Source organism: Atta cephalotes, assembly GCF_000143395.1.
Source record: "Atta cephalotes unplaced genomic scaffold scaffold00005, whole genome shotgun sequence".
Lineage (NCBI taxonomy): Eukaryota > Metazoa > Arthropoda > Insecta > Hymenoptera > Formicidae > Atta > Atta cephalotes.
Window position 1 is genome coordinate 8560934 of NW_012130069.1, and position 14252 is coordinate 8575185.

Sequence of the window (14252 nt, forward strand, 5' to 3'; positions counted from 1 at the left end):
CATGCGACGACGTAGTTAAAATACCTCGGATACCTTAGAAAAATAAATTTACGTTATTCTCTCTCTCTCTCTCTCTCTCTCTCTCTCTCTCTCTTTCTCTCTCTCTTTCTTATTATTCATTAAATAATATGATAAATGTCTCAAAATAGCATTATTCCACTTTCTAATCTCAATAAAATTAATGACACTGCAATGTTATTTATATTCGTGAACTTATGACCTTGTTATATTATTTAAGCGTAATAAAAGATAAGAAAGTCGGTGGTCAGTTATTTATACTGCTAACGCAGCATAATTGAAGAACCACAACATAATTTTATCAAAATGCTGCATTTTACTTACAAGCTTGAATTTTTACAACTGCTGCTAAGTCTTTTTTCTGAATAAGCGATTCGTCCGCGATGATTTCTGACTCATCAGCAACAATCTTCTCTGTACTCGCATTAGAATCTGAAGCTTCAATTACTGTTTCCACAGTCGATGATTTCGTTTCCATAGTCCAATATCCAAAGCGAGAATGATTTTCTGTCGATTGTTCTGATATTGCGCTCATAATTGGTCCATGGACGCTCTCTACCTTCTCTGAAAGGTCTTCATTTTTCTCTTCCTTCTCATTTTCCATATCTTTTCCTGTTTGATCGTCGTCAATAATAGATTTATTATTTGATTTAATGTCCTCATTTCCATCGTCATTTTTCATCGATTCATTTATTAAATCTTTCCTTGATTCCACTATTTCTAAAGGAGATGCTGTCATATTTACAATTTTTTCCTCTATCTTTATATTTTCTTGATCATCTTTACTTTGAATTTTTAATTTTTCTTGATCGATTTCTTCTTCAACATCTAATTTTTCTTGTTCATGTTTATTCTGACTTTGTAACTCTTTTTGTTCATTTTCTTCCTGCTTTATATTTTCTGCTTTCGATTTTTTAATTTCACTGTCGCTACTTTGGCTGTCTGGAACATCCATACTCGTATGTTTGTCTTCAAGTTTTTCCTGAATATTGATATGATCAGCATTAATATTATCAAGTTTACTTTTAACTGTAATATTTTCATTAGCTATCTCAGAATTACTATTGTCTTCCAATATTTCATCTTGTTCAAATTGTGCTAAAGGTGCAATATGCGACTCCTCTATATGTGCTTTTTTTATCATTTCTAATTTAATTTTTTCAGATTCATTACCTATTATCGCATTGTTTTTATCTTTATCTTGACTGATATCCGTTATGTCATCTGATAATTCACTAATCATTTCAGTCCTTACTATTTCATGTGTTTCATGAAAAGAATCTTCATATTCCTTCTTTTCTTGTTCAGTTAATATCGAGTACATAGATGTTGACAACGGTTGATTAGATTCATCTATTTCTAAATTACTTTTCTCAGATTCTCCATTATCTATAGATTCTTTTTTCAAATTCAATTCTTCAGCGCGAAATTGTATATCTTTATTCAATAAATCTATCAATTCTTTCGCGATTTCTTCCTCGCTTCCTAATTCCTCTGTCTCCGCTTTTTCTTGTGAAACCAAATTGACTTGTATAGCGTCTTCCGGTAAAGTCGTCTTCAAATCAATATTTTTCTCTTGAGATTTCGTTTCATCTTCCAAGTTCATTTCCGTAGATAACGGATCCTTCTTCAACCATTTGTACTCCATATGTTCTGCATGATACAATTGATCAGCCTCTGGAATCTCTGACTGCAAACCTCTCTCTGTCAATCCTTCAGTAATAATTTTTTCTTCATGATCGGCCAACCGATTCATTAACCTCTCATCCGAAATCAATGGCTCGACCAAGGAGATCGTAGTGTCGCTTTCTCTGTCTTCCTTCTCTATTTCGTTTATCTTGAAAGATGACACCGTGTTATCCTGAAGTGAATCCAGATTTAATTCTGGTACTACTGGTCTGTCCGGACTTGGACTCTCAATCGATTGATTGCTCGTAGTGCTTTCCTTAATGTCACTCGTAATCGAGTGGGTATTCTGCGTACTTCCGCTTTCTTCCGATGAATTTTCCAATAGGCTTTTGGATTCAGTTGCGAATTCTGCTGTTCCTTCGTTTGTCAAAACAGTATCAATCATTAAATCTTTGATATCAGGTAAAGATTCATATTCAAGAACGCCAGAAGAAATTTCCTCAGCATCTTTGGATTCAATCGTCTTTATATTAGTTTCTTCGTGCTCCATGATATTTTCCAGGGTCGCAAGCTTTGTCATTTCTTCCTCTTTTACATTTTTTTCTTTATCATTTTCCTTTTCTTGATGGCTCTCTGTTTTTTTTCGTTCATCATCTTCTTTTACAACTTCTTCTTCATCTTCTTCTTTAATTTTATTCAAGTCCTGATGGACGATCACTATGTCTTGACTCGATTTTATTTCTTTCACGCTACGTACAAAATCGGTATCAATGGACAGAATGGTGGCTTCTGGTCGAATATATTCCCCAAAAACTTCCATGTCATATCCTTGCTGATCCTTATCCTGCCTTTCGTCTTTGGAAATCTCCGTATTGAAATGTGTAAGTGATTTCTCTTTTTGATTTGTTGATTCAAGCTGATAATCCTCGTCCTTCAGAGTAACGGGAGAAAGATACAACTTGTCCGGAATAATCACAGTCGTCACGGAATCAGGAATCTCACAAGGGGAACCTTCGCTAAGAACGTAAGAATACGGGAGTTCTAAAGAAAGCGGCGTTATCATTGGTAATTTATCGCTTTCGCGTTTCTTCCGTGCTTTCATTTGACTATTCTTATTGGGAAGATTCGTTATCGAGCTTTCGCTCGTGGTCGCAGTATTTTCAGAAGTTGTGCTTTGAGAAAATTCATTCGTCGCATTTTCAGATTTTGTTTCTGATGTCGTTGTATTATTATCGTCTGTTTCGACTACTTCAGTAATCTGAGAATCTAGCGATCTTGCGTTTATGGATTGCACATTTTTTACATGAATCTTAACTGATTCTTCTACGCCATTTGATAATTTTTCATTCAATTTTTCAGTTTTATCTATCGATCTCTCATCTTGTGCTTTCGTCGTATTTTCTGCTATCTTTATCTCTGTTTGGTCAATTACCTTTTCTGTTTCGTTCTTTGATATTCCTACTGTATTTTTCAAACTTTGTGCTTCATTTTCCTCCATCAACTTTTTAATTCCATTTGCTTCTAATTTATTTATTAAATTTTCCGTTTTATTAGTCGATTCCTTTATTTCACTTTCTATTTTTTCTGGTTCATTTGTTAATTTATCTTTTATATTTAAATCTTCTGTTTTATTTGATATTTCTGCTACATCTTTTATCTTTTCTATATCATTTATCGATTTTCTTTCTTCATCGTCAATATTCTTTTTCCTTTCCTCATCATCTTTATTATTTATTGGTATTTTTGCCGCGTCCATAGACTTTCGTATCTCATTCACAGTTTCTTCCGCCTCATTAGTCGGCTCTCCTGCTTCATTTATCTTTCCATCAGTTACCGACTTTTCCGCTTGGCTCGTCATTTCGCTAATGTCACACGTCGCAACCTGGCAAGCCAACGCTTTCTCAATACTGCGTTCCGCCATTTCGATCTCAATCAATTTATCTTTCAATCTATCGAAAGCATTCTCTTGTGCAGGATCCGCATAATCATCTTCAAGTTTAACCTCTTCATCAGGTTCCAACGAGTCTGGTCTTAGTGGTACGTCAGCTACTTCCGGTGTAACATTTAAACTATCTATGAAGACTTCCTCCGACTTTCTGCCTTCTTCCAATTTCTCTAATTCCTCAAACTCCTCGAGACTTTCGTATTTCTTATCAAAAATTTTGTCTACATCTTCGTTCTTTTCATTGATAAATTTTACGTCCGATATTAACAAATCCTGATGATTACTGTTAGGTTCCTGCTTTATATCGATCGCATCTTCATTATTTTCAGGAAAACCTGCTATATCCTCTATATCGCTCGTAATGTCATACATCGTTGAAGCTTCCTCTGCGTCCTTTGAAACATTTTGCTCTTGTGATTTCCTGGCGGAATAATTGCCATTGTTTACTACTGTCAGTAGAACTGGTAAGGACAATTCGTTTTTTTTCTTTGTCGATTTAGGAGCTTCCGGTGAGATAGGCGGCAACGTCAGACAATCCGAACCGTTTTTGGTAGCGCTCTTGGAGTTTCTAGAAGATGGCGGTCTTACGACAGGCAGAGAAATGATGTGATCGGAGACTTCTGATTCCGATGGTTCATTTCCGGCAGGATCATTTCTGCGAGCACCCAACTCGGATGTTGATTTTGAGATATCTTCCAAGATACTCTGAGTGGCAGTTAATCTCGCTTCTAAGGTATCGTACGTCGCATTAGACTCATGCTCCAATTTATTACTGTGCTTCGAGTTGTCGTCGACTTCATCGACGACCCTGAAGTCACCACTTTCACATCTTTTTGATTTTTTGCCCGATCCTATGCTGCGCCTCCTCGATTTCTTCTCCATGGTTGAAATTTCTTCTTTTCCAAGAGAATCTTCTATTTCTTCATTTTTCATGATATCAGCTTTTCGCTCCATCCCATTTCCGCTCTTTCCTCTTCCACTTTCTTTTTCATCGCCATGTCTCTTTTCTTCTCGAACGTGCTGATGAAGCGATTTCTCGTTCCAAGCGAGGTCGACAGATCTCGAACGTTTTCCCCATGGTCTTCCGATTTCTTCTAGTTTCTCCTTGATAATCGGCGCCGCGCGATCGATCACTTCCTGCACTTGCTCCACGTATGTAGGCGATCGCAGAACTTCCAAACTCGCGGTGCTCGCAAATTTACGCAATACATATGCCCTGATGCGATCCATACTGAGCGCTCTCGATGATACTTTCCTCTCAGAGGAATGTTCGGAGAGCGGCACTTCCGATTTTCTTTCTCTGCTTGCTGTCCGAATGATTGTCTCGCGAATCGTATTGTCATTCTTAATGTTCGATCTTGCGTGTCTGAAATTAAAAAAAAATTTAGACAAATTCTCTTATTTACATAATATTTACTAAAATATATATTTATTAAAATTAAAAAAAATTAAACAATTATATTATAAATTATTATATTATAAATAATTACAATAATATTAGGAAAATTATATTACAATAAAGTAAAATTGTTATACCCATCTTCGAATCCAGCCTTGGCTATAATTTCACGTTCTGTCTCAGTCTCAGACTCGGTTTCAATTCGACGTACTTTTTTCAGTGGTCTTCGTGAGGAGGTTTTGCTCGAGCTCTTCGTCGTTGTCGTTGTTGTGGTACATTCGACCTCCTCTGCAGGACCTCTATCTGTTTTGGTAACTCTAGTCCTGGATCGTCTATCGCTTCGAATTCCTTTTTCGACACTATCAGTTGCTTTAGATTTCTCGCCACTCAGTTTGTTTTTTCTAAGTTCCTGCTTGATATCCTTAGTTTGGATATTCTTGCCAGGACCGTGAAGAGCAGTCATTTGAGAGATGATCCTCGTTGTGCGAGCGTTCGACGTTGTCTCATTATCCTTCGACTTCTTTGAAGTTTTCTTCGCAGTTGCAGGTCCTCTTGAGCATGTTTGTTTTGAAGCTTTCTGATTTTCTCTGTCAGTAGAGATATCCTCCTGACTCTCCTCCGTGTCAATGGCTGTTTTTTCGCATCTCTCGAAGATTTTGATCTCCTTCTCCAGAGACCAATCGTCGTTTGAAGGTTTTTCGAGATTTTGAATCTTTTTGGTAGGCCATAGATTAAAATCGCGATTGAATTCATGGCTAAACTCGCGATTACTGTACTCTTCGATATGGTACTCTTCCCGTAACTTTAGTAACTTTTCAAAATGGTGAGCTGCAAAAACGTATATATCCTCGGGACGATGACGTAGGACCTCCCTCGTGAGACCCTCGACAACAGTCGCGAGACCGTGGGGTACCCGCGGCGCAATAAGGTATCCTGTGCCAGGATGCAAGTTGGAACGATCGATCGTCGGAGTTGGACTTAGCATTGTGCCACTTTATTGCATGTATAGTATTTTCAATTATTTTTTGTATATATGTAGAATTTCGCTGCCGCATTCCCTTGACTGCAACACATCGCATGCATCATGAAATATAATTACTTTTTTTTTAAGAAGGAATTCTTTCAGTATAATTCTTGCATTCTAGATTTAAAGTTTTATTTAAAATGAAAAAAATAGAATTATTTTAGAATTTGCGTAATTACTAAAAATACAGATGTCAATCTTCTAATAGTTGATTGAGAAAGTATTCATTAAGAAAAGATAGAAGAGTGTTTTTATTTAAAATTTTAATTTTTTGGAACATTTTGAGCAGAAAGATTTAAAGATACATAAAAATTGCAGTTTTATAGATAAATAAAAAGTAATTGTCTATTGCATATAACTATATTCATTAAGTTTTAAATTCATTATATTATGTTTACAAAAGACTATTGAGTTATTGGTAACTTTTTAACAAAAAAATTTCTAAATATATGTACATTTTTCTTTTTATTCGATATTAATTTTTGATCCTCTATATCTTGGTTACATTCTATATGTATAACAAAGCGTATTTATTTACTTTAGTACTAATAAAGATATCTTCAAACCAACTGAAATAGGTGCGAGGGTACAATAATTGCAAGAAAAATATTACAATTGTACTTTATATTTCTTTTTGCAGAAACAATTTACAGTGAGTAACAGTATACATGTGCGTGATCACAGTGCTACGTTCATCGCGGAACAACAGTGCTCGTATCTATATACTTGCTAAAGCATGCGAGAACATAAATTGGAGCAGTGTCGTAAAACGCAGATATATCATTGTCTTTCGCACATCCCAGAAACTGAGTGTACCTGCTGCACAAGGAAATAAAACGGAAGGGCTGCCACCACCGAGCGAATGCACCCTTGTAGCACAACTGAATCACCGATATGCGATACCAGCCTCGTCGGCATAGTGGTCGATGCTTGTCCATTGATTAGTTTGCCCTGGCGCATGGCCACGTGACTCCGCAGAATTATATACGACTTTGAATATGGAATCGGACCAGAACGAATGGAATAATAATGTTTCGCATAAACACGGTGTGCGCGGTCGCCAATTTCTCTCTGCCTTTCGTGACGGTCATATACGAAATGATATGGTTCGGTTGCAATCGATCACTCGTTACACGGCCAGAAATATCGAACAAGAACCACAAAGTGGTTCTTTAGTAAATCGAGTTACCAAAATATCTAATTTTTTTATATAATGAAGTTAAAGTAATCAAAATTGATGTATGCAAAATTTTATGGTAAGTAAACGTAAAATAAGAGAAAAAAATTTACGGATAAATATTGTATATATTTTTAATTTAATAAAAATCGATGTGTCATATGATATCATACTATTAAAAATTGAAATAACAAAACATAAAAAAAGTGTTTTATATTCCATTGTTTCAATTTTCGACTTCTAGAAACTTCGTTTACGTTTTTATTATTCTTCCATTAAGAACCATCTTAACAATTGCGACAGCGCTCATGTAAGTTTTATGCATCCTAGGAGTCGAAAATTTCTTTATTATTAGATTTTAAGATTATAACATCTATAAAATCCAATGTACCGAAAAATTATATTCTTTCCTAATCACACTGGAGTCAAAATGATCTCAGAGTGCATTTAATCAGAAATTTTTTATACTTTATAAAACGAGAACTAAATATAGCAAATGTACTTTAAGGTCATTTTGACACTGGTGTGACCATTTGTGACCACGAAGAGTTAAAATAAATATAAATATAATTGATATTTGCTTCTAGAAAAGATATATAATATAAACAATAGATTTTAATTTCTACGAAAAAATAAAAAAACAGAAAAAGCATATTTTCATTAAGAATTAATAACAAAAAGAATGCAAGTTTCTGTTATACATCTTGCATTTAAGATAAATATATTTTTTAATAGTTTTTAATAGTTAATATTTTTTAATATACAATTTAATTTATTTTAAGTTGTTGTACAAAACATAGAATTACTCTTTTCTAAGATAAAAAAAGATTATGATTGTTGTATCATTTCTTTGAATTGATCTTTGTCGAAAGCGTACTGCATTAAAAATTCCAATTCAAGGGGATGGAGTTTTTCAGCCGGTATAACGAGGCAATGCAGCGGTGGTCCCAAGTTCACACGCGTCATATTTTGTAAGGAACAAGCGATAATATGTTGATCCTCACATCCCACCCGTGCTAAACCCACCACCAAGCTCTGTTGTGTGAATGCTATTAAATGAAAAAATAATATAAATTTAATAATATATAAATATATTATTAATTTAAATATTATTATTTGTGATTATATAATCATTATGTAATTGCTATATTTTTTGTTATACGATTTATATGATTATCACACTATTATTATATCAATAAAATTATTACAATAGAACTGTTACCACCAACCTAAATCTTTGTGGCCATCCTGAATCTTATTATCAAGTATTGCTATCAACTGACTAGCAGCTTCATTGACACTCATGAATTTTGGAGGCATGTATTCCTTTTTTTTCTTCATGATACTTTCTAGAGTAGGTTCTTTAACCTTAATGTCTAAAAGACAGAGTGTATGTAGCCCTCTCTGTCTATTGGAAGCTATCTTCTCATAAAAACTGTCCGGTTGCCAAGTGTCCATCCAATATGGAATTGAAACAATTTCTCCATATGAATAGAGTTGCAAGCCACAGCAACCAACTGCAGTTAGTATTGACGAATTATGTATGACTTTCACCTGATTAAAAGTATGATACTTGAAAATTATGTTTACTAGATACATACAAAAATGTAAAATAATTCTGATATTTCCTAAAAATAATGATTCTAAATATTACTGTCCTATTCACCTGTATATCTTTCTCCTTTGCACGTAAAATCAGATCTGTATGCGTAGTAGCTCCGAAAGGATCTCCTACAACCAGAAAAGCAACATCTTCATCTTCTCTCTTTGGCAGTATCTCGTCTACACAATTCTCCACTAACTCACGATCAGCTGCTATTAAGGAACGTCCATAGAATTCTTCCTAATTGTAAGATACATACATTACATAAAAATTACATTCAATATATCTTTAAATTAAAGATTCACAATCGAATGCTTTATTCTATACAGTAAATCAAGTCTGCGTCATTTTTGATGTCTAAGCATGTTTATGGATTTGTTTTTTGTGGCTGAACTAGTACTTTTCAAATTTAAAGCAAGATAAGTATATGTTTAATATTTGGTAACAGCGAAAAATAATTCTAGTGTAGTTTAGGTTTTAATGCAGGAATAAAAAAACAAATCTTATAATACAAACCAAGGTTTCCTGCTGTACTGTCAAGACAGAGGTATAAGACTCCAGGTAGACGCGGTCGCATTTCCTAATAATTTCGAATCCTTTGACAGTGACATCCTTAGCGTCACCTAGACCTAATCCTATCACATAAAACATAATTTCTCGAAGTTGGCGTCAATCTTCGCTGCTCTGCAAAACATACATGTCTCAACGTCTCAAGTTCTACATCACACCAGTCACCAGAGCATGATGGAAGGGATAACATGGCTGCAATCGATTTGGATGTTTTCAGCATTTCTTTGGACTTTTTAGTAGTTCTATTCTTATTTTACGTCTAATGAACGATAAAGGCTGCGGTCAAAGTCTCACTACAAATGTTTTGAAGCTTTTAGTTGACCAATTAGAAAAAAAAATTTACCAATCAAAAATTGCTTTAAAGCATTTGTAGCATCGCGTTGACTGTATTCAAAGACAGAATAATGATTACAAGCGCTTAAGTCCGAATTTACAATAGATGTTTTAAACCTTAAACCGTAAGAAATTGACCAATTGCATTAAATACAAGGAAAATAATTGATTGTGATTCGTCCATTCTTTATGTTTAAGACTTAAAAACCTATTGCAGATCCGGTCTAAGCGCTTGAGCTTTCGAATTGGTCCAAATCGATCACAGCCGTGTGTACAGTTGGACTAGTTTCCACCGAGGGTTTAAATCGGATCAGAATTAAGAACCAACCAATTAAAGTTGAGCATTCCCCTATCGTTTGACTGTAAAGAGCTCTGCACAAGGAAAAGGAACAGGGAACAGAGAATAAGAATTTCAACCTATCAGAAATACTGTGTATTTCACAATACATGATTTCTGATAGGTTGAAATTCTAGGGAGCTCCTAACAGGGGAATACTTGACTGTAGTTGGTTGGTTCTACATTCTGATCCGGTTTAAACTCTCGGTGGAAACTAGGTCAGTGTCGACAGTTGCCTAGCTTACATCGTATACTTGATACACGTACTAAAGAGAAATCTGAGAGAGGACATGACGGTCCAAAACTTGTAACCGCAAAATATTACCGCGCACTACTGTCCTCTAACAAAGTGGATGTAACTACATAGCAACGTCCATTTTTCCATCTCCAAGACTGGAGATGATAAATCGATATTTGGTTCGATATAATCGCTACATATAGCTACATATGCAGTTTTAATTGCTTGATCAAAATTGATTTTAGGTACCTATTCTCTCTCTCTTTCTCTTTCTGGTCAAAATATAGTAATTTTATTTTGCCTTATTGTTTTGGTTGTGTAAAATTTACTGCCAGCGCTGAAAATACTACAATTTACGTTATGTGTTATAAATTTTCAATGCAGTCAATTTTGGAACATAGCCATTATAACATATTAGATTTTTCCCGCGTTAGATGGCATTAAAAAAACGCCACGAACTTTTTCCCACACCTAATAGTTCTTAAGCTAATCCAGATCAGAAATAGATAAAAAAAATAAAAAATAGATCAAAATTCAGAAAAATTTTATTAGATATTAAATAATAAGTTGAAATAAAACGAACTTATTGTATATAAAAATAAAATAATATATATTTTTAAGAGGTTTCAGTTTTGCCAGAATCCAACAAAATTCTGGCAGCAAAAAGATTAAAGCAGGTAATGAGGATCTGTAAAATCTTTTTAAAATTTCTATATTACTCTATAATTCATTTTCCAAGAAAGTAATATAATTTTCATAGAAATGTCAAAAGAAGACTTTAACAAAATTTTAAGACATTATAATGTTGTCATACATGAATGCACATACAAAAAAGTGACTCACCTAACATTGATTACTGACACTACACTATTAGGGCTACATTCCGATATTCATTGCCAATATTGAAAATTTATAGTATACATTATATATACTATAGATTTTCAACACTAGCAATGAAAATCAGAATACAGCGCTTTCAGCAAGGTAGAAAGAAAAGAAAAAATTAAAGCTAGAAACTATCGGGTATATTAGGCATCTGACGAGTTTGTGATCAAAATAAAAAGCCTTTGAAAACAAAAATACATTTTGATTAGTGATTAGAATCAATTTTGATCGATTAAAATCAGTTTTGATCACTGGCTAGGTCAAAACAAAAAAAAATAGTCTTTTAAGCCAATCCTGCCTTCTAATTAAATTTGTATTCTCGATTCATTTTTATCCCATCATAGTTCTTTAAATGAAATATAACTGACAAGTACTAAGAGTGGTTGAGAACATAAAAGAAAAGCGAAAAAAATATAAAAATTGAACTCAAGAAATATTGTTGCACTATGAAATATTACTGCAATAAATTGTATTTATTAAAGTTTTACTTTGTAAAAAGAAGATAAAAAGGTTGTTTCATATTTTATCTTCTTTTTACAAAAGCGCTTATAAAAATTATTAGAAAACCAGACATGAATGTATTCAATATACATTAACATATACTACTTCTAGACTTTCTCTGTAGATGTGATTAATATGAACATGTCACTAATTAATATCATATACCTGTATGTGTGTCAGTAATCATGATGTATATGTTAGATATATTAATAAAATTTTAAAAAACCAATGTTCATTATGCGATATTTTGCATATACGAAATATATCTTCCAATAATTTTCAATTTAAGCAGTGAAAAATAAAATATATTATTGAAAATCTAATGCAATATCATAAATATAAAAGTAAATTTAACAAAATATTCTTTTTTTGTATTGGTAAGAAAAAAATATATTCATAATCAATTTTCTTCGTCAAAATTAATCATTGGTTGTTCCACTCGGTATGCCTTTTTTAATATCTAAAAAAAATTTACGAATTTTTATAATTTTGTATTTTTTCTACAATTTTAATACGCTTAATATATCTTCAACTTAATTAATCATAGAATATATCATATGTAAAAAAAAGTTTATAAAATTTCTTTTATATATATGAAACCGTAAAAGTAGTAAAAAATCTTATCTATTAAAATTGAAATCCGATAAGATTAAAAAACCATTATAAAGAACTTTTTGAGGATTCAACTTACTCTCCATTGTTCCATATTTAATGATATGATATTCTGAGTGCCCATTTTATTGGTAGATTGTTTTTGTTGTGAATTTATTTCCTTGTGACATGGTTCCACAACAAGATTTATATGATCTAAGATAAAAACGATCATTAAATTTATATAATAAATAAGAAAGTGACTTTACTTAGAAAAAAAAAAAAAAAAGTTAACCTTTTCTCAATTTCATTACTCCATCTTTTACAAGAAACGATACGTACAACATATTTCTAATAGTTCTTCCGAAATCATCGGGATGCAGAATCAGTTGAAAAAAATCAAGTGGTTTCCCTGTTTCTTTACAATGACATGTGATTAACTTTTTAATCTTCCTCACAGTACGTTCCACACTGTCTTCATCCTTCGTTTTTGCATTTGGCACCAGTTTATCAGGTATTGTCAACTGTGCAACTTGCGATACTATTTTCTGTTCAGGTTTTTTCCTAACTATTGTCTTCTTCTCCAAAGGATCCAAAGTACCTGAAATAATAACAAAATTTGGCTAAATTCTTGAATATAGAAAGCATATGGACTTATATGAATATAGAAAAATATGGACAGAAATATATGGACTTAAAATTACTTAACAATGCCCAAAAAAATATTTAAAAAGAAAAAAAAAAAATAATATATATATATATCTACAAAATTAATTGCAATATACATTCTTTTATAATATCAATAGTTAAACAGACCTAATAATGTGCTACTATTAGCAATCCTTTTAAACAATTTTGTTACTCGTCTTTCTAAAAGTGACCAGTTTGGAGATTGTGATTCTTCCGATGCTTCTTGCAAATATTTTACCTAAATAAAATATAGATGTAGAATGCTTTCTAGCAAGAGACATAGACACAGTATAACACAGTGAATTATTATATTCTTGTTGTTTGCCAATATCAAAGATGATATCATCACTTTGTCATTTTGTGTCACTAGGAAAGTACCAATAAGCAATAACAGCTACTTGATATAGAAAAATAATAAAAATAATAAAAAATAATAAAGATATTTAGAAATAATAACATGTGATATTTTGTTAGCAATTTCAATATAGATCATGTTCTAATATACATTGCCAGTACTGAAAATCTATAATTCATGTTACATATACTATACACACATTTTATAATAAGCTATTAGTAATAAATCAGAAGAAGCTAGAAACTGATTTACCATAGTCAATTATTCTTTTCATATTTAATTGTAATTTGTGTAATGTGTGTGTCAATTTCTATCTGACTTTTGACTTATTAATGGCTTATTGTAGAATAAGCCTAAATTTTCAGTACTAGTAGTGTATGTTGTAATATAGTTACATATCCGTTTTTACTAGCGTAGATTAACTTTAATCTCAGTTTTCAATTTATTCTTCAACTTTTTCTAATGTTTAAAAATAGAAAAAAATAGAGTTAAACTGAGATTAAAATTGAATTACATTAGTAGAAATAAGCAATAGACAAATAAATATAAGCATATAATTATATAATTTTTAGCAAATTACCAATTTTCGTGAAAAATCGATATGATCATAGTCACGCATTCTCTTTGTCAGTGATACAGTACAGGTTTTTAGAACTTTAGAAGATGATGTCATCATTTGTGAATCAATAAGAACTTCCTGTTGATTAGAAACTGAAAATATAAATAAAAGATTAATCTTTACAAGATATCATTTAGTGCCTCATCCATTCAAATTTGGATCATAATGGAATCTGTCTGTTTTTTCACGTGTTCAGAATGGTTTAAAAAATCTCTACAAATTCATCAACATATTTTCAACTTTCTAGAATAAATAATGAAATTTAATTTTAGAAAATAATAAAATGTAATATAATTCTTGTTTGTACAAGTTTCTAAATCTTTCAGTAATTATACTAC

General features: G+C 32.3%; 3 protein-coding genes across 3 annotated transcripts in view; all 3 read right to left on the bottom strand.

Moving 5' to 3' along the window:
* The window catches only part of LOC105626464 (reticulocyte-binding protein 1-like), a 10290-nt gene extending 4314 nt beyond the window's left edge, over positions 1–5976 (bottom strand). The window contains exons 1-2 of the mRNA XM_012207766.1: positions 5129–5976; positions 343–4949 (exon numbers count right to left, since the gene is read on the bottom strand). Coding sequence (XP_012063156.1) covers positions 343–4949; positions 5129–5976 — 5455 coding nt within the window. The remainder of the gene's footprint in view (positions 1–342; positions 4950–5128) is intronic.
* Positions 5977–7881: 1905 nt separating this feature from the next.
* On the bottom strand, positions 7882–9446 carry LOC105626466 (diphthine synthase). Its single transcript, XM_012207767.1, has 4 exons — positions 9312–9446; positions 8859–9035; positions 8422–8746; positions 7882–8241 (listed from the first exon to the last, which is right to left on the bottom strand). Exons 1-4 carry the CDS (start codon positions 9444–9446, stop codon positions 8021–8023), a joined length of 858 nt encoding a protein of 285 aa, XP_012063157.1. The 3' UTR covers positions 7882–8020.
* Positions 9447–12059: 2613 nt separating this feature from the next.
* The window catches only part of LOC105626468 (EP300-interacting inhibitor of differentiation 3-like), a 3013-nt gene continuing 820 nt past the window's right edge, over positions 12060–14252 (bottom strand). The window contains exons 3-7 of the mRNA XM_012207769.1: positions 13876–14006; positions 13067–13178; positions 12546–12851; positions 12351–12466; positions 12060–12119 (exon numbers count right to left, since the gene is read on the bottom strand). Of these exons, the coding sequence (XP_012063159.1) occupies positions 12060–12119; positions 12351–12466; positions 12546–12851; positions 13067–13178; positions 13876–14006 (725 nt within the window). The remainder of the gene's footprint in view (positions 12120–12350; positions 12467–12545; positions 12852–13066; positions 13179–13875; positions 14007–14252) is intronic.

What these genes read in the sequence shown, in the direction of transcription:
- LOC105626466 (XM_012207767.1), bottom strand. Translation starts at nt 9,446, where the DNA reads ATGTTTTATGTGATAGGATTAGGTCTAGGTGACGCTAAGGATGTCACT. An exon ending in CAGTACAGCAGGAAACCTTG is followed by an intron (nt 9,036 to 9,311) that starts GTTTGTATTATA and finishes TCTTACAATTAG; the next exon opens with GAAGAATTCTATGGACGTTC. An exon ending in GGATGGCCACAAAGATTTAG is followed by an intron (nt 8,242 to 8,421) that starts GTTGGTGGTAAC and finishes TTCATTTAATAG; the next exon opens with CATTCACACAACAGAGCTTG.